Source organism: Ixodes scapularis, unplaced genomic scaffold (genome assembly GCF_016920785.2).
Source record: "Ixodes scapularis isolate PalLabHiFi unplaced genomic scaffold, ASM1692078v2 PGA_scaffold0__279_contigs__length_252992795, whole genome shotgun sequence".
Lineage (NCBI taxonomy): Eukaryota > Metazoa > Arthropoda > Arachnida > Ixodida > Ixodidae > Ixodes > Ixodes scapularis.
In genome coordinates this window covers 15272582-15291356 of record NW_024609835.1, presented here as the reverse complement: position 1 = coordinate 15291356, position 18775 = coordinate 15272582, and the positions used below count along the sequence as shown (strand labels likewise).

Below are 18775 nucleotides of genomic sequence, written 5' to 3'. Positions count from 1 at the left end.
AATGATCTTGGCTGTTAGCTGATTTGACATAGTTCCACGTCTTGCAGTCGCTTCCGTCTTTTTGGTACAGATTTGAAGCTAAGGCAAACTTCACGCATCACGACTAATTGGGAAATTGACCCCAAGACACAGATATCCAAACATTCTAGTTTACTAGTAAACAGTACGGTGGAGGAAGGCACTCAAAACATCCCTCCCACTTCCGCTCCCGCCTTTGCCTCCCCATCTCTCAAAGAGTTCCGCTGCTACTGATGGACCTTGAGCGAGTACGCAGCCGAAGTGCTCTTTTGTGAAGGACAATCAGCGCGAGAATGGAGTGCTCTGCATCGGGGGAAAAAAAAAAGAAGAAAAACAGCCTCGCATAACATCATTCGCGCACAATCTACAGATCTACAGAAAATAACAAGCCTTTTTTAATGCCGGAAAGAATAATCTAGCCCTTCTGAACAAAGAACCAAACTTCGGAATGATCTTGGCTGTTAGCTGATTTGACATAGTTCCACGTCTTGCAGTCGCTTCCGTCTTTTTGGTACAGATTTGAAGCTAAGGCAAACTTCACGCATCACGACTAATTGGGAAATTGACCCCAAGACACAGATATCCAAACATTCTAGTTTACTAGTAAACAGTACGGTGGAGGAAGGCACTCAAAACATCCCTCCCACTTCCGCTCCCGCCTTTGCCTCCCCATCTCTCAAAGAGTTCCGCTGCTACTGATGGACCTTGAGCGAGTACGCAGCCGAAGTGCTCTTTTGTGAAGGACAATCAGCGCGAGGATGGAGTGCTCTGCATCGGGGGAAAAAAAAAAAGAAGAAAAACAGCCTCGCATAACATCATTTGCGCACAATCTACAGATCTACAGACAATAACAAGCCTTTTTTAATGCCGGAAAGAATAATCTAGCCCTTCTGAACAAAGAACCAAACTTCAGAATGACCGTGCCATGATCTTGGCTGTTAGCTGATTTGACATAGTTCCACGTCTTGCACTCGCTTCCGTCTTTTTGGTACAGATTTGAAGCTAAGGCAAACTTCACGCATCACGACTAATTGGGAAATTGACCCCAAGACACAGATATCCAAACATTCTAGTTTACTAGTAAACAGTACGGTGGAGGAAGGCACTCAAAACATCCCTCCCACTTCCGCTCCCGCCTTTGCCTCCCCATCTCTCAAAGAGTTCCGCTGCTACTGATGGACCTTGAGCGAGTACGCAGCCTAAGCGCTCATTTGTGAACGATAATCAGCACGAGGATGGAGTGCTCTGCATCGGGGAAAAAAAAAAAAGAAGAAAAACAGCCTCGCATAACATCATTTGCACACAATCTACAGATCTACAGACAATAACAAGCCTTTTGAATGCCGGAAAGTATAATCTAGCCCTTCTGAACAAAGAACCAAACTTCGGAATGACCGTGCCATGATCTTGGCTGTTAGCTGATTTGACATAGTTCCACCTCTTGCAGTCGCTTCCGTCTTTTTGGTACAGATTTGAAGCTAAGGCAAACTTCACGCATCACGACTAATTGGGAAATTGACCCCAAGACACAGATATCCAAACATTCTAGTTTACTAGTAAACAGTACGGTGGAGGAAGGCACTCAAAACATCCCTCCCACTTCCGCTCCCGCCTTTGCCTCCCCATCTCTCAAAGAGTTCCGCTGCTACTGATGGACCTTGAGCGAGTACGCAGCCTAAGCGCTCATTTGTGAACGATAATCAGCACGAGGATGGAGTGCTCTGCATCGGGGAAAAAAAAAAAAGAAGAAAAACAGCCTCGCATAACATCATTTGCACACAATCTACAGATCTACAGACAATAACAAGCCTTTTGAATGCCGGAAAGTATAATCTAGCCCTTCTGAACAAAGAACCAAACTTCGGAATGACCGTGCCATGATCTTGGCTGTTAGCTGATTTGACATAGTTCCACCTCTTGCAGTCGCTTCCGTCTTTTTGGTACAGATTTGAAGCTAAGGCAAACTTCACGCATCACGACTAATTGGGAAATTGACCCCAAGACACAGATATCCAAACATTCTAGTTTACTAGTAAACAGTACGGTGGAGGAAGGCACTCAAAACATCCCTCCCACTTCCGCTCCCGCCTTTGCCTCCCCATCTCTCAAAGAGTTCCGCTGCTACTGATGGACCTTGAGCGAGTACGCAGCCTAAGCGCTCATTTGTGAACGATAATCAGCACGAGGATGGAGTGCTCTGCATCGGGGAAAAAAAAAAAAGAAAAACAGCCTCGCATAACATCATTTGCGCACAATCTACAGATCTACAGACAATAACAAGCCTTTTGAATGCCGGAAAGTATAATCTAGCCCTTCTGAACAAAGAACCAAACTTCGGAATGACCGTGCCATGATCTTGGCTGTTTGCTGATTTGACATAGTTCCACGTCTTGCAGTCGCTTCCGTCTTTTTGGTACAGATTTGAAGCTAAGGCAAACTTCACGCATCACGACTAATTGGGAAATTGACCCCAAGACACAGATATCCAAACATTCTAGTTTACTAGTAAACAGTACGGTGGAGGAAGGCACTCAAAACATCCCTCCCACTTCCGCTCCCGCCTTTGCCTCCCCATCTCTCAAAGAGTTCTGCTGCTACTGATGGACCTTGAGCGAGTACGCAGCCGAAGTGCTCTTTTGTGAAGGACAATCAGCGCGAGGATGGAGTGCTCTGCATCGGGGGAAAAAAAAAAGAAGAAAAACAGCCTCGCATAACATCATTTGCGCACAATCTACAGATCTACAGACAATAACAAGCCTTTTGAATGCCGGAAAGAATAATCTAGCCCTTCTGAACAAAGAACCAAACTTCGGAATGACCGTGCCATGATCTTGGCTGTTTGCTGATTTGACATAGTTCCACGTCTTGCAGTCGCTTCCGTCTTTTTGGTACAGATTTGAAGCTAAGGCAAACTTCACGCATCACGACTAATTGGGAAATTGACCCCAAGACACAGATATCCAAACATTCTAGTTTACTAGTAAACAGTACGGTGGAGGAAGGCAATCAAACATCCCTCCCACTTCCGCTCCCGCCTTTGCCCTCCCATGTCCCAAAGAATTCCGCTGCTACTGATGGACCTTGAGCGAGTACGCAGCCTAAGTGCTCTTTTGTGAAGGACAATCAGCGCGAGGATGGAGTGCTCTGCATCGGGGGAAAAAAAAAAGAAGAAAAACAGCCTCGCATAACATCATTTGCGCACAATCTACAGATCTACAGACAATAACAAGCCTTTTGAATGCCGGAAAGAATAATCTAGCCCTTCTGAACAAAGAACCAAACTTCGGAATGACCGTGCCATGATCTTGGCTGTTAGCTGATTTGACATAGTTCCACGACTTGCAGTCGCTTCCATCTTTTTGGTACATATTTGAAACTAAGGCAAACTTCACGCATCACGACTAATTGGGAAATTGACCCCAAGACACAGATATCCAAACATTCTAGTTTACTAGTAAACAGTACGGTGGAGGGAGGCAATCAAACATCCCTCCCACTTCCGCTCCCGCCTTTGCCCTCCCATGTCCCAAAGAATTCCGCTGCTACTGATGGACCTTGAGCGAGTACGCAGCCTAAGTGCTCTTTTGTGAAGGACAATCAGCGCGAGGATGGAGTGCTCTGCATCGGGGGGGAAAAAGAAAGAAGAAAAAAAGCCTCGCATAACATCATTTGCGCACAATCTACAGATCTACAGACAATAACAAGCCTTTTGAATGCCGGAAAGAATAATCTAGCCCTTCTGAACAAAGAACCAAACTTCGGAATGACCGTGCCATGATCTTGGCTGTTAGCTGATTTGACATAGTTCCACGACTTGCAGTCGCTTCCATCTTTTTGGTACATATTTGAAACTAAGGCAAACTTCACGCATCACGACTAATTGGGAAATTGACCCCAAGACACAGATATCCAAACATTCTAGTTTACTAGTAAACAGTACGGTGGAGGGAGGCAATCAAACATCCCTCCCACTTCCGCTCCCGCCTTTGCCCTCCCATGTCCCAAAGAATTCCGCTGCTACTGATGGACCTTGAGCGAGTACGCAGCCTAAGTGCTCTTTTGTGAAGGACAATCAGCGCGAGGATGGAGTGCTCTGCATCGGGGGAAAAAAAAAAGAAGAAAAACAGCCTCGCATAACATCATTTGCGCACAATCTACAGATCTACAGACAATAACAAGCCTTTTGAATGCCGGAAAGAATAATCTAGCCCTTCTGAACAAAGAACCAAACTTCGGAATGACCGTGCCATGATCTTGGCTGTTAGCTGATTTGACATAGTTCCACGACTTGCAGTCGCTTCCATCTTTTTGGTACATATTTGAAACTAAGGCAAACTTCACGCATCACGACTAATTGGGAAATTGACCCCAAGACACAGATATCCAAACATTCTAGTTTACTAGTAAACAGTACGGTGGAGGGAGGCAATCAAACATCCCTCCCACTTCCGCTCCCGCCTTTGCCCTCCCATGTCCCAAAGAATTCCGCTGCTACTGATGGACCTTGAGCGAGTACGCAGCCTAAGTGCTCTTTTGTGAAGGACAATCAGCGCGAGGATGGAGTGCTCTGCATCGGGGGGGAAAAAGAAAGAAGAAAAAAAGCCTCGCATAACATCATTTGCGCACAATCTACAGATCTACAGACAATAACAAGCCTTTTGAATGCCGGAAAGAATAATCTAGCCCTTCTGAACAAAGAACCAAACTTCGGAATGACCGTGCCATGATCTTGGCTGTTAGCTGATTTGACATAGTTCCACGTCTTGCAGTCGCTTCCGTCTTTTCGGTACATATTTGAAACTAAGGCAAACTTCACGCATCACGACTAATTGGGAAATTGACCCCAAGACACAGATATCCAAACATTCTAGTTTACTAGTAAACAGTACGGTGGAGGAAGGCAATCAAACATCCCTCCCACTTCCGCTCCCGCCTTTGCCCTCCCATGTCCCAAAGAATTCCGCTGCTACTGATGGACCTTGAGCGAGTACGCAGCCTAAGTGCTCTTTTGTGAAGGACAATCAGCGCGAGGATGGAGTGCTCTGCATCGGGGGAAAAAAAAAAGAAGAAAAACAGCCTCGCATAACATCATTTGCGCACAATCTACAGATCTACAGACAATAACAAGCCTTTTGAATGCCGGAAAGAATAATCTAGCCCTTCTGAACAAAGAACCAAACTTCGGAATGACCGTGCCATGATCTTGGCTGTTAGCTGATTTGACATAGTTCCACGACTTGCAGTCGCTTCCATCTTTTTGGTACATATTTGAAACTAAGGCAAACTTCACGCATCACGACTAATTGGGAAATTGACCCCAAGACACAGATATCCAAACATTCTAGTTTACTAGTAAACAGTACGGTGGAGGGAGGCAATCAAACATCCCTCCCACTTCCGCTCCCGCCTTTGCCCTCCCATGTCCCAAAGAATTCCGCTGCTACTGATGGACCTTGAGCGAGTACGCAGCCTAAGTGCTCTTTTGTGAAGGACAATCAGCGCGAGGATGGAGTGCTCTGCATCGGGGGGGAAAAAGAAAGAAGAAAAAAAGCCTCGCATAACATCATTTGCGCACAATCTACAGATCTACAGACAATAACAAGCCTTTTGAATGCCGGAAAGAATAATCTAGCCCTTCTGAACAAAGAACCAAACTTCGGAATGACCGTGCCATGATCTTGGCTGTTAGCTGATTTGACATAGTTCCACGACTTGCAGTCGCTTCCATCTTTTTGGTACATATTTGAAACTAAGGCAAACTTCACGCATCACGACTAATTGGGAAATTGACCCCAAGACACAGATATCCAAACATTCTAGTTTACTAGTAAACAGTACGGTGGAGGGAGGCAATCAAACATCCCTCCCACTTCCGCTCCCGCCTTTGCCCTCCCATGTCCCAAAGAATTCCGCTGCTACTGATGGACCTTGAGCGAGTACGCAGCCTAAGTGCTCTTTTGTGAAGGACAATCAGCGCGAGGATGGAGTGCTCTGCATCGGGGGAAAAAAAAAAGAAGAAAAACAGCCTCGCATAACATCATTTGCGCACAATCTACAGATCTACAGACAATAACAAGCCTTTTGAATGCCGGAAAGAATAATCTAGCCCTTCTGAACAAAGAACCAAACTTCGGAATGACCGTGCCATGATCTTGGCTGTTAGCTGATTTGACATAGTTCCACGTCTTGCAGTCGCTTCCATCTTTTTGGTACATATTTGAAACTAAGGCAAACTTCACGCATCACGACTAATTGGGAAATTGACCCCAAGACACAGATATCCAAACATTCTAGTTTACTAGTAAACAGTACGGTGGAGGAAGGCAATCAAACATCCCTCCCACTTCCGCTCCCGCCTTTGCCCTCCCATGTCCCAAAGAATTCCGCTGCTACTGATGGACCTTGAGCGAGTACGCAGCCTAAGTGCTCTTTTGTGAAGGACAATCAGCGCGAGGATGGAGTGCTCTGCATCGAGGAAAAAAAAAAAGAAGAAAAACAGCCTCGCATAACATCATTTGCGCACAATCTACAGATCTACAGACAATAACAAGCCTTTTGAATGCCGGAAAGAATAATCTAGCCCTTCTGAACAAAGAACCAAACTTCGGAATGACCGTGCCATGATCTTGGCTGTTAGCTGATTTGACATAGTTCCACGTCTTGCAGTCGCTTCCACCTTTTTGGTACATATTTGAAACTAAGGCAAACTTCACGCATCACGACTAATTGGGAAATTGACCCCAAGACACAGATATCCAAACATTCTAGTTTACTAGTAAACAGTACGGTGGAGGAAGGCAATCAAACATCCCTCCCACTTCCGCTCCCGCCTTTGCCCTCCCATGTCCCAAAGAATTCCGCTGCTACTGATGGACCTTGAGCGAGTACGCAGCCTAAGTGCTCATTTGTGAAGGACAATCAGTGCGAGGATGGAGTGCTCTGCATCGGGGGAAAAAAAAAAAAAGAAGAAAAACAGCCTCGCATAACATCATTTGCGCACAATCTACAGATCTACAGACAATAACAAGCCTTTTGAATGCCGGAAAGAATAATCTAGCCCTTCCTAACAAAGAACCAAACTTGGGAATGACCGTGCCATGATCTTGGCTGTTAGCCAAGATCATGGCACGGTTAGAACATTGTTAGAACATTGCGGCATAGTGAGGCTGAACGAGCAAAGATGATAAAAATCGAATGCACGTCAAATCTTCTTGAAGTCGCCTGAAAGTGTTCCACTCTGCGTCCAACTTGCTTCCAATTTCTTCATCGTACCGTAGACCGACTGCTGGAAGAACTGCTTTCCAATCCACAACTTGTTTCTTTTGAGACAAGCAAGCGTAAAAACACCGCAGCGCTGCTTAGCAGTCTACAAGTCGTTCTCGGAGACTCGCGAGAATCAGTTCTTTGTACTTTGTTAGTTGGAATGCTAAGCTTTTTTGGTCATCGGGTGTTAGCGCTTGGATGTGAGTGCTACTTTTCTCTAGGTCCTGCACCGATGTGTTTACGTCTCTGAGCCCTCCTTCGACCGAAAGTTCCACAATCGCCTCAGTTGTTGCCTCGACAAGAGGACATAAGTCTACCGCAGTCGTAGAAGTATTTTGAATGGTGCTGTTCAAAGACGCCAATGGCTTGAACAGACGATCCACAAAAGAAATAATTGCAATCGTTTTCTCTGACCGCAGTTGCAGCAATAGCCCGCCAGCTTCACTGCTCATGTCACCACCATGTTGATAAATGCTTTCTAAGGCCACCAGCAAAGGCTTAAGTAGCCTCAGAATCACGGACAACGACTGCTCGTGGGAGAGCCAGCGAGTTTTTCCGGGTCGCACTAGCTTCAGCTTCAATCCTAAGGCATCCTCAATTTTTTCAAGGACGCTCAGGCGCTTGGCGCTCTTGCTGAAAAAAAAGTAGAGCGAGGAGACCAAGCTGATGGTCCGCTTGATTTCCTTTGACGACTCTGCAGCTCGCACCAACGCAAGCTGCAGAAAGTGTGCCCTGCAGTGAGTATAACAAAGATGGGGGTTGCATTGCTGCTTGAGTAAGGCTTGTACCCCTCCATGCCGACCAGAGAAGTTCGCTGCCCCATCGAATGCACAGGAAGCCATCTTGGTCGAGTCCAACCCAGACGTGCTCAACTCTTTCAAAATTTGCGATGTCACAGATGCGGCCGATGTGTCATCAATAACCTCGACAGCAAGAAATGCGTCCGTGGGGAGGCCGTTGGCATCAAGATAACGAACGCAGTGGCTTAAAATTTGTCTTCCATTGATGTCTGTGCATTCATCAGCCATGTAAGAAAACTTCTCGAATGTCGAGAAAGATGTCTTCACTTTCTCTACGGTCGTTTCCTTGATTGTCGCTCCAAACGCCTCCAACCAGTCTGTTGAATTTCTCGCAGAAAGGTAATGAGCGTTGGCTGGTCTTGCCTTGAACCACTTCTCGACCTCGGGATTTACTTGTGTCAGAAAACTCAGCAAGGGTCTCCACGACGTGTGCGCCACTTCTTGCTTGAAAAGGAAATACGATGCGACAGCCATGTTCTTCCTCATAAACCGAGTTTTGTCGTCAGCACTTTTGCCGCCTCATTTAACACTTCTGAAATCGTCTGTGGCTGGCTTAAGAGGCGTTCAGCGTGTCTGTGCTGTCCCGAGGCGTTGTTTTTCGCGGCCTTTTCTGCAAGTTTAGATGCATTGAGCTTGCTTATTAGCTTAATTATCCACGCACCACTAGTTTTTCTGTCAACATGGAGTCTCCCTTCATTATATGCCTGTTTGCACGTTTTGCTCCAATAACCATCTTTCGAAGCCTCATTGAACGGAAAACGCGTTAATGAACGACGGCTCTGCACTTTCGGCTGCACGCTCTCGTCGGCTGTTGGTTCCACAGCTGTTTGGGACGAACTAGATGAGCCGGGTGAAGTAGACACATCCCCACACGGTGTTTCAAAGTCGTTGGACTTCGATGTCTTCCGTGACATAAAAAAGTTCTCAATAGGTTGTCGCTTCATTTGCAGCGTTACCTGAAGGAAAAACAAAAGAAACGCGTAAATAATGTGTCTCGATTTCTCAATTACGTTGCTACAAGACAGTTTTCTCAAAATTAGTCTGTGGCAGCTGCTGCCAAAGTGCTTCCTGTCTTTTCCTTTCCTGAATTATGTCCCAAGCCTCATTAACTTACATCATCCGCCCGCATCTTGTCCAAAATAGCTTTCTTTCTTTCCGCGGGGCTCAGATTGATGCCCAACTCTTGACAAATTTTGAGGTCTTGCACTCGAAATGAGTCCATCACGATTGCGGGTCTCGTGCCGTTTTATCTCTCCGAATTTAACTTTGCATCCGAACCATTCGAGTCTCGGCCGAACCAAGCAAAGAAATTCAAAACCGAATTCGCCCGCCGAAATGGCAACACTCCTAACAACTCGCAGTGTTAGCTGAGTCTGGCGGATTGAGAGGAAAACCAGCCGAATGCAGCTAACGGCGTTCTCGTTTGGGCCGATAGGGGCGCTGCGTCGCTGGCTTCTCTCTCGTACGTCCACCCAAAGAACAGATTCGTTGGTCTAACCAACAGTCTCACACCAGACTGTTTCGCCGCTGTGCTTTTGAGCGCTGGTGTCGTGGATAGGATCTTCGCTACACCAATCAAGCAAACGAGAAAAACAAACTGAAAAAATAATAATAATAAAAAAGGAGCGGGAGGGAAAGAGAGGAGGAGGAGAGCCGGAGGGTGCACGCGCACGCCAACGACATTGGTGGCGCCATCTGGCGGTCTCCCAATATTTTATTTTATTTTATTCACGATACCAAAGGCACTCCTCCTACAAATGCCCGCCCTGTTTTAAAAAAGTTTTGGCCCATTTGACTGACTGACTGATTTACTTTTTTCAGTCTCACACCATACTTTCTGCGACTTGTGGCACTAGTTTCTCCTTACCATGGTGGAGGCTACAGCTGCACTCGGCTGGGAAAACGTCAGGCACTCACCACGCAGAGGGTAGCTGACGGCCTGACTCGCTGGTCGATCCCACTTGCTCGTAGGGAGGGCGGGCGCGTACCGTTCCACACCTTACTCTCGGAGTTTCTCAAGGAGGAGATTCCTTTTCCCGGCATTGCTTCATCCGCGGTGGCTGGAGAGCGGGAATTGCCGAAAAGATTCTAGGCCGTTGAGTCCTTCCGACTTGTTTTGTTTGTGAACTGTTTTCTGCCTCCGGGACCAAGGTCACAGCTTGTCGGCGAGAGTTCGTTGGGACGCACAAACTTTCTGGAGCATTTGAGAAAGCGCCAGTCGCCGCTCTTGTTTTGTTTACAGTTTCTTTCCTTGCTCTTTCGTTGTTCGGCGCAGCTCTCGTCGGGGCCGCTCGGTTTTCGGGGCTTGCCGGAGGCTTTTCGAAGAGCGTGGATGGCCGGATGGCCACAGCGACAGTAAAGTTGTCGAGATTAGGAGACATTCGGACCGCTCTGTCCCTTTCATAATACTTAGCCCAGCGAATAAAGAAGATACTTCGATTTGAAAGCCGAAACATCATTGACCGTCGATGAAAAGGTTTGTTTGTGCGTCTTGCCTAAAAACGAATTGATCTATCGAACGATCGTGCCAATAGCTCGGCGACAGAAAAGTGATGAAAAGACGGTCAGAGGGCTGCCTTGCTTGGAATGCTTAGCCCGGCCGCAGCGAATAAAGATACTTAGATTGGAAAGCCGAAACACCAGTTAGCGTTGCGGGAAAGGCTTGTTCATGCATACCGCCTAAACACAAATTGACGTGCAATCGAACGACGGTGTGCCGGTATCGGCGTAGCTTCCGTCTCGCTGCGAGACGGAACCAGAAAATCTGACAAATTTGAGGGTTTTCCTGCGTCGACGAGCGGGTTCAAGAATATTGTCTTTACTTTAAGTAGGAACAGCATGCATGGTCAATAAATAGATCAACCAAGGTAACCTTCCACATATGTGCACGAAGCGAGTCTTCAAACCTTTCAGAAATAAACGTTTGTAGAAAGTTCATAACGTTGCCGTCTCTTTTGCTTTAGACTCTGCCGCTCCACAGGGGGCTAATTATTTATCTTCGAAATATTTTCGGCTTCTGCCACCCGTATCCACGGTTGGTAGGAGCTCATGTGGCCGTGGCCCGTCGATAGTTTTTGGCCATGTTCCAAAACTTACTCGATTTAACTCTAGGGTTAAAGTCGTTATCAAAAACCTGACCTACCCGCGTCCATCGTTTCTCTATTTTGTTGTCACGTGACATAAAATGCCAGGGTAACTCGGATCCATTCGAGTAGGTTTGGAACGCAGCCTCGGTGTGTCGCGCTCCTGTACGATATCCGCCGCTTAGTTGCTGCGCTCGGAGTATGAAACTCGGAGTGTCGGAGTAGGAGTAAAGGAGCGCCGACTTAACGCACCTAGTGACGTCATTAATGACGTCATCGGTATCCACATCGTCATCGTCACTGATGACATCATCGGCATTGCCATCGTCACGTGACCCCCCCCCCCCCCGGTCAGTTGACCACCCCCTCCCAGTACCCTTCCCTCCTCCTCCTCAAGAGCTGAGCTCTAATTCGGCGTTACAGGGAGTTGTAAATGGCTTTCACTTTTTTTCTAGCTTTTTATATTGGTTTTTATTATTTTAAATATTTTCTATGTTTTTGCAGTCGTCTAGGGGCACAAACTTTTCTGCCTTTTCACATACTGCAAAACCCTCCAATTTCACGGCATATTAGTGGCTACTAATATTCGCGAATTCTTCTAGCACGGGAAGAAAAACTCTCAGTGACTAAATTTTACAAATTCTGGACTCTTGAGGCCAGGGATCGAAAATCCAGTGAACTTTGCAGCTTTGATAAGGGGCATTTTCTGGAATTTTCCATAGTTCGTATTGACATAGTATTGCCAGTCCTGGAAAATTCGTCAGTTTTTACTTTACCCCGTACAGGAAATAGATTAGCGGTCACAAAAGGATAAGGTGGTACAGAGTTGCTTTACGCCTTTGTGAATATTGAGCGTAAACAGGAGGGCGTGACAGTATGCATGGGGGTAAACGAACGTACGAGCTGCGCAACTAGCAGACTGCTTGCCTGCCATATAGAGAAGTTAGAAAGGAATAGCCTGAAAGTATAAATCTTCAGATATTGTAGTAAGTTACGTTTCCATAAAGCCGGAACATGACAGAGAAGTCTATTAATTGAATGCATACATTAGCGTCTACTAAAAGAAAAGAAGTATTACAGATGGTTAGAGAGTTTTTTGCCTGCGCAGAGCCTGCCTACATTACGCCAAAGTGAGCGTCGCGAACGGCACCAGCATCGCTAGCACACATTCTGCGCCATCTGTCGCCAGCCAGCACAAAGTCCGCAGGCATTGTGCCAAGGCCAGCACCGCCAAGGACGCCAGCACGCATAGCTGTGCCATCTGTTGTACAGTCTGCAATGTCGTGAAGAGAAACTTACTCTCGCTGCAGTTACTCTCGGGCTTAGAGTAGAGTATGATTGTGGGAGGTGCTTGAAGAAGAATAACTTCTATGAAGACAGTTAAAAAAGTGCAAGTTCAAGCAATTACTCTCTTTCGACACCTTTTTTTTTTTTTGTTGAGTGTGGTCGAAGTGTTATTTGGCAAGGTGTCGGTTTTTGCTCTCCTGTGGCAGAGCTGAAGCAACAGACCATTATTGGATATACTTTCAAACCCTTGTGCAGAAATGTTCCAGAAGGGGGCTTATTGTGATGAAACAAACTACACCGACTTTACACAACGAATCTGATTATTTAATCGGACGTTTCGTCTCCCATGCAGGAGACATAATCAGTGAAGCCAAGATAAAAGGAATGAGAGAAACACCAACCAGAAATCCTATTTAAGGAGGTTCGCATACACTTCGGGAAGGGGGCCGCAGTTGGAGTTGCAGGCCTGACGAATCGCTCCGGATGCATCATGACCTTGTGGTTGGACACATCACAAAAGACTTGAAATTAATTTTGTGTTCTGAAGGTCAGTCTTCAACTCCTCCGCTGCGGATGGGGCGAGCATGTTCAAATCAGTTGCTTTGCCGTTTCTTCATTAAGATTGAATTTGAGGATAGGCTAAGAGAAATAGATGCAAAACGATGGGCATGCAGAGCCCTTAGCTATTTGCACATGAGACGTGTCAATACAAAATGGAGAAAGTGGACTACAGTCAAATCTCGTTATAGCGAAATTGAAGGGGCATCTCAGTTTTTTCGTTATAGCCATTTCATTGAAGCCTTATGCGAGAGGGTGTACTCTCCTGCAAGGGGCATCAATGACTATAGGCGACGGCACGGCCGCTGCGTCCTCAATAAAGTATCAATGACCCTGCTTAAATAACATGCAAAGAAACATTTATAGCAGACATAAGCATTTTCTGCAGAAATCTGCAGCATTTACTACACAACACATTCCTAGTGGCAAGTCATTCTTGCACTTCATGCAGACGTTGGTCCAAAAAAGTCCATTATGTCTTGCTGTTGCACCTCCCTTAGACAAAGGACAGCCTTCTCAGCAGCAGCTGTTAACCATAGACCGTCTTCACAGTCTTCACTTGCGCCAAAGTAGTGGTGCGGCAAGTCCACCTTGTCCAGTGCCTGCGACGATGTCAGCACGGGGAACGCGCAAGATTGCGGAGCGTCACGGTCCTTGTCGCTCTTATGATTTGTGCCGGTGATTGCGAGCATGATGTCCTTGTCAGTCAGCTTCTTCGTCGTCACCACCATCAGCGTCTGCGCTCACATAGCTGCAAAATGATTCATTTTGAGACACAACACCGGGGTCATGAAGTGCCTTCCACGTCGCTACAAGCTCGTCCGACGAGGCGGATTTGGCTGGTACAGCGATAAAGTCTACCAACTCGTCGTTGCCAGTCGCTTGCGTCGCGGGCAAATGATGTGTGTCAGAAGCAGTTCCCAATGATGCTCGTGGTAACGCTGATCAATGCGGCCAGAGGCATCTCGATTGCCATATATACAAGTCGGATGTTGGTGTTGAGTTTCAGGCTCATGTTGATCAATACCCTGTCAATCAGATGCTTTCGGTAGTTCGCCTTGAAAGCCATGATGACACCTTGGTCGAGGGGCTGTATTACCGCTATGCTGTTTGGCGTAAAAAAGCAAACTTCAATGCTCTCAAGTACAGCAGTTGTGTGTTGGGCTGTGCAATTGTCCAAGAATAGGCAGACCTTTCTCTTCTGCTTCTTGAGCTTCTCATCACAGTCATGAAGCCATTTGGCTAAAATGTCTGTTGTCATCCATGGCTTCTTGTTGGAAACATACTCCAGTTTGCTCGCTCCCTCCCCCATTGTGTGTCGAACCTGTTCACTTCCTGGGTTCACTCCGAGTGCCTTTTCAATCGTCTTCCTTAGTTTCTGCTTCCCTTTGAAGCTTTGTGGAGGTGCACTTTTCTCGATCACCAATGGTGGCATCTTTTCCGAGCCTTCCATTTTGGCACAAAGAAGCACAGTGATGCGCACCTTGGTTTGTTTCCCGCTATGGCAACAATCACCTTTGAGTGATACAGTTCTCTGCGGCAGCATTTGAAAAAAAAAGTCCCGTCTTGTCAGCCTTGAACACATCTCACTCGTCGTACTGCTCCAACAAAGGAGCAATGCTGCTCTTTACTTGTGCTGTAGCCTCTTCTTTGTCCACTGACTGACACTTGCCGTTAATGACTTTGCCGACAATGTTGTGGCATTCTTTGAAGCGCTGCAACCAGCCAGCACTCGCAACAAAACTCAAATTCCACGATGCAAGCGAAGTCTCTTGCCTTCTTCTGGAGTAGTGCTCCACTCATTGGAACATTTGCAGCTCTGGTGTCCAGGAACCATGTAAACAATGCTTTCTCCACTGCTTCAAAAGCAGCAGAACGCAACTTCTTGCGGCTGCCTTTCACGCCACATGCAATAGCTTCCGCGATGACGTCTTTGCTGTCAGGGATGTCTTTGCCGCCGATGTCGGAGAGCTGCTTGCGCAGATCGCTCTTTTCGGACCTGTCGAGTGCGTTTGGGGTGCCACACCCTTTGATTGAATGAATGTGCGACAGTTTGTTCCAGGTTGGAAGACCATGCCTTGGCTATAAAGTCCAGGATGTCCTGCCGTGATGGCTTTCGCAGGTTGCCTTTTGGAGTCTTCTCTTCTTTTCACATGAAGGCCTCTCAGGTCCTCTGAAGACGCCTTGAATGGTTTATTCCAGAACATGTGCATGTACTGAAGCAGACTGGTGGATCCAGCTGGCACGTACACAACGTCAGTGCCGCGCTCCTCGATCACGTCCTTAACTGCCGGGGTCTTATGTCGAGCGCCTGGCCTCACACTAGCAGTCGCGGCATGTCGTCAGTGTTCGGGCCCCATTCCTCTCTAGCCACTACTGGAACGTTTCGGACGTCATTGATCTGTTCTTGGAAGCTGTGACATGAACATTAGCTAGCTAGGGATGAAAAAACAAAACAAAAGAGGGATTAGCACGCAGCCTTGCAATGTGTAGCATTCCTCAGTCATAAAATTGCAAACAAAAAGGTTCATGAAGGACGCTCATGAAGGCTCTTGCCCATACTCTGCTCTCTTTGCCCAAACTCCCGTCTGTCTTCGTCATCACTGAAAGCTGAATCAAAGTTGGGATGATGAGTGCTTGGGCTATTTGGTGTCCCATTTTAAAAAATAAAGTGAGAAAAAGAGAAGAGGGAGCGACGCAAGCTATTAGTTTTGCAAAACTCTCGATAGTAAACCGTCGACAGTACTATCGATAGGTTTACGATAGTCGACTATTGATAGTTTTCCGATAGTCGATTAACGATAATTTTCCGATAGTCGACTATCGATCGTGCAATCCATAGCTTTTCAATAGCCAACTATTGTATTATCTATAGTTTTTTTATTGTCGACTATCGATAGTAGTATTGAGTTTTTTTTACTATCGATAGTCAGATTTCTGGCGACTACTGATACTATCGATAGTACCATCGATAGTTTTGCACCACAAGTATCCGGTCTTTGGGGGTGGCTGCATTTGAGGGCCCTGGAGCCATGGGGAGATTGGACTTGTGCAGGTCCTTTTGCTGTGGCTGCTTGATGAGGCTAAAATTGCGAACCGGTTGGAGGTGGGCAAGGTGGGCTGGTTGCCAACTTCGGTGTCTGGAGGGTTTGGGTCTTGAGTGTGGACGTTCCGGCGGTGCCCAGCTCTGGTTTGTTTTTGTAAGGACTGTGTTGCTTCGAGGCGTGCAGGGCAGGAAGGGGTTTTTTGCTGCGTGTTCTCTGTTACAGTTGAGGCATTGGGGCTCACCGTCTTGCCGGATGTCAGAGGGGTTTTTGTTCGGAGGAAAACGGGACCCACATGTGGCAGAGTACACAAACTCGGCTCGGTCTGGGCATACAAGGCTTTGAAGTTCGAGGCTGAAGCAGTGCTTACATTGCTGGCTGTTAGGACGTGGTAGGTATAGCCTGAAAACCGTGGAACAGAGGTTGGCATGTCGAGGGAGAGTAAATCCTTCTATGATGACGAGGAGCGAGACCATTTGCCCTAGGTGGTGGAATCGGAGAATCCTACGGGATGGGATTGTAGTTTACACGAATAAACCGTTTATTTACAGACGTTACTAGAAATAAGGTGAGGTAGCATAAGCCCGTCCGCCATGCTGTCCAAGGCCCGTGTTCTGTGTCCCATCCTGTGGTCCCGTGCACCTTCGTCGTCTTTTACCCCGCCTACTGGCTCTCTTTCTCGTGCTGTAGTTCGTACCAGCCTACATCTCTCTTTCTTCGCCTACTTGTTGACGAAGTTTGTGTCCCTGAAGCGGGCTGGTTTCCTTTTCGTTCTTTGGCTTCTGTGGAGCATTATGCTGTTTCGCCTGCACTGGACACCATCGTCGTCTTGGACGATGTACGATCTTGGCTGTGGTGCTTTTGCTACAACAATAGCAGGCCTCCACTTTCCGCTGTGTTGATCCCTGAGAAATATATCTTCTCCGGTGTGGAGTTCGGGCAGAGTTTTGGCATTTTTGTTGTATTGTTGCCGTTGTTTCTTTTGTTTGTCCCTCAACCGCTGTTGTACTTCTGTGTGGTTTGTTTTTGTGCTTTGAAGCAGTGAAGGATGCGTGGGAATTTCTGTCCTTGTGTGCCTATTCATAAGCCTTTGAACTGGAGATCCCAGGACTCCGTCTCGAGGTGTGTTGCGCCACTCCAGTAGGGCGTCATAATAGTCTGTAGTTCCATAGCTGCATTTGTTCATGAGCTTTTTGGCTTCTTGCACCGCTCTCTCAGCCATTCCATTGGATTTGGGGTGATAGGGGCTGGATGTCACGTGGGAGATTCCTCGGTGCTGTAGACACTCCTTAAAGTCTGCACTGTTGAATGGTGGACCGTTGTCTGAAACGACTTTGACTGGCAATCCATGCACAGCAAATGTTTTTAGACAGCAGTTGATCACTTGATTGACAGCTGTCCTCTGAAGCTGATGTGTTTCGTAGTAGAACGAGTAGTAGTCCACTATCACAATGTAGTGGTGGCCGTTGTGTTGGAACAAATCTATTCCAACCACTTGCCATGGTGCGGTTGGCACAGGATGGTTAATGAGAGCTTCTTTCTGTTGTCGTGGCTTGTTTTCTTTGCACACGATGCAACTTTCTACTTTATCCTTTATGTCTTTCTGCATTGTAGGCCAGTAGAGAACTTCTTTGGCACGATGTAGTGTTTTCTCTACACCGCTGTGCGCCCTGTGTAACTTTACTAGTATTTCACTCTTCAGTTGTTCTGGAATGATGAGTCTATTTGACCTGAACAGCAAGTCATCCTCTTCATGTATCTCGTCTCTGTATGGCCAATACTGCTTCAGAGTATTTGGTACTTCTTCTTTGCTGATTGGCCACTGACCTCTTGCATATTCTAACATGGTGGTCATATCTTTGTCTTTACTTATCGCTTTCCGACATTCTTCTAAGGTTTTGTCTTTGATGGGGAGGCACTCCAAGACTTTCACCTCGAAAACCTCTGGCTCTTCCTCCTTTGATGGATTTCTAGAGAGTGTGTCAGCAATGTATAGCTCTCTTCCTGGGGTGTACTTAACTTGAAGTTCATATTTTTGAAGGGTTAGTCTCATCCTCTGTAGCCTGAGAGGGCACTGGTTGAGAGGCTTTCGGAAGATAGCCTCCAATGGCTTGTGGTCCGACTCCACGACAACGGTGTGTCCGAAGATAAAGTCGTGGAATCGACTGCATCCGTGTACGATCGCTAACAACTCCTTCTCGATTTGTGCATAGTTCTTCTGAGCGTCACTCAAGGACCTTGAAGAATAAGCTACTGGATGTCCCTCCTGCAGCAACACTGCACCTGTTCCTCTGGAGCTTGCATCTACTGACAGCGTTACTTGCTTGTTTTTGTCGTAGAACCGCAGCGTGGGTGCGACCGTCAGAGCCGTCCGAAGGGCTGTGAAACTTCTCTCTTGTTCTTCTGTCCATGACCAGGCTGTCTCCTTCTTTAGGAGTTGCCTCAACGACGTACTCACGTCTGACATGTTAGGAATGAATCTTCCCAGGTAGTTTACCACTCCTAGGAAGCTCTTCAGTTCGCCCACATTGTTCGGTCTTGGTAGAGCAAGGATGTCTTTCACTTTATCCGGATCGATTGAGAGTCCCTCTGCTGAGAAAATGTGACCCAGGTACTTGATTTGTTTCATGCAGAGCTTGCACTTTTCCTTGTTCAGTCGTAGGTTGACCTCTCGGCACCTTTGTAGTACCGCCTGAAGCCGACAGTCATGTTCCTCAGTCGT

General features: G+C 46.9%; 1 protein-coding gene across 1 annotated transcript; it reads right to left on the bottom strand.

Annotated features, from left to right (window-relative positions):
• Positions 1 to 7376: 7376 nt before the first annotated feature.
• Positions 7377 to 8555, bottom strand: LOC120849758 (zinc finger MYM-type protein 1-like). The gene has a single exon (XM_040222006.1). It carries the CDS (start codon positions 8553 to 8555, stop codon positions 7377 to 7379), a length of 1179 nt encoding a protein of 392 aa, XP_040077940.1.
• Between the last annotated feature and the right edge of the window lie 10220 nt (positions 8556 to 18775).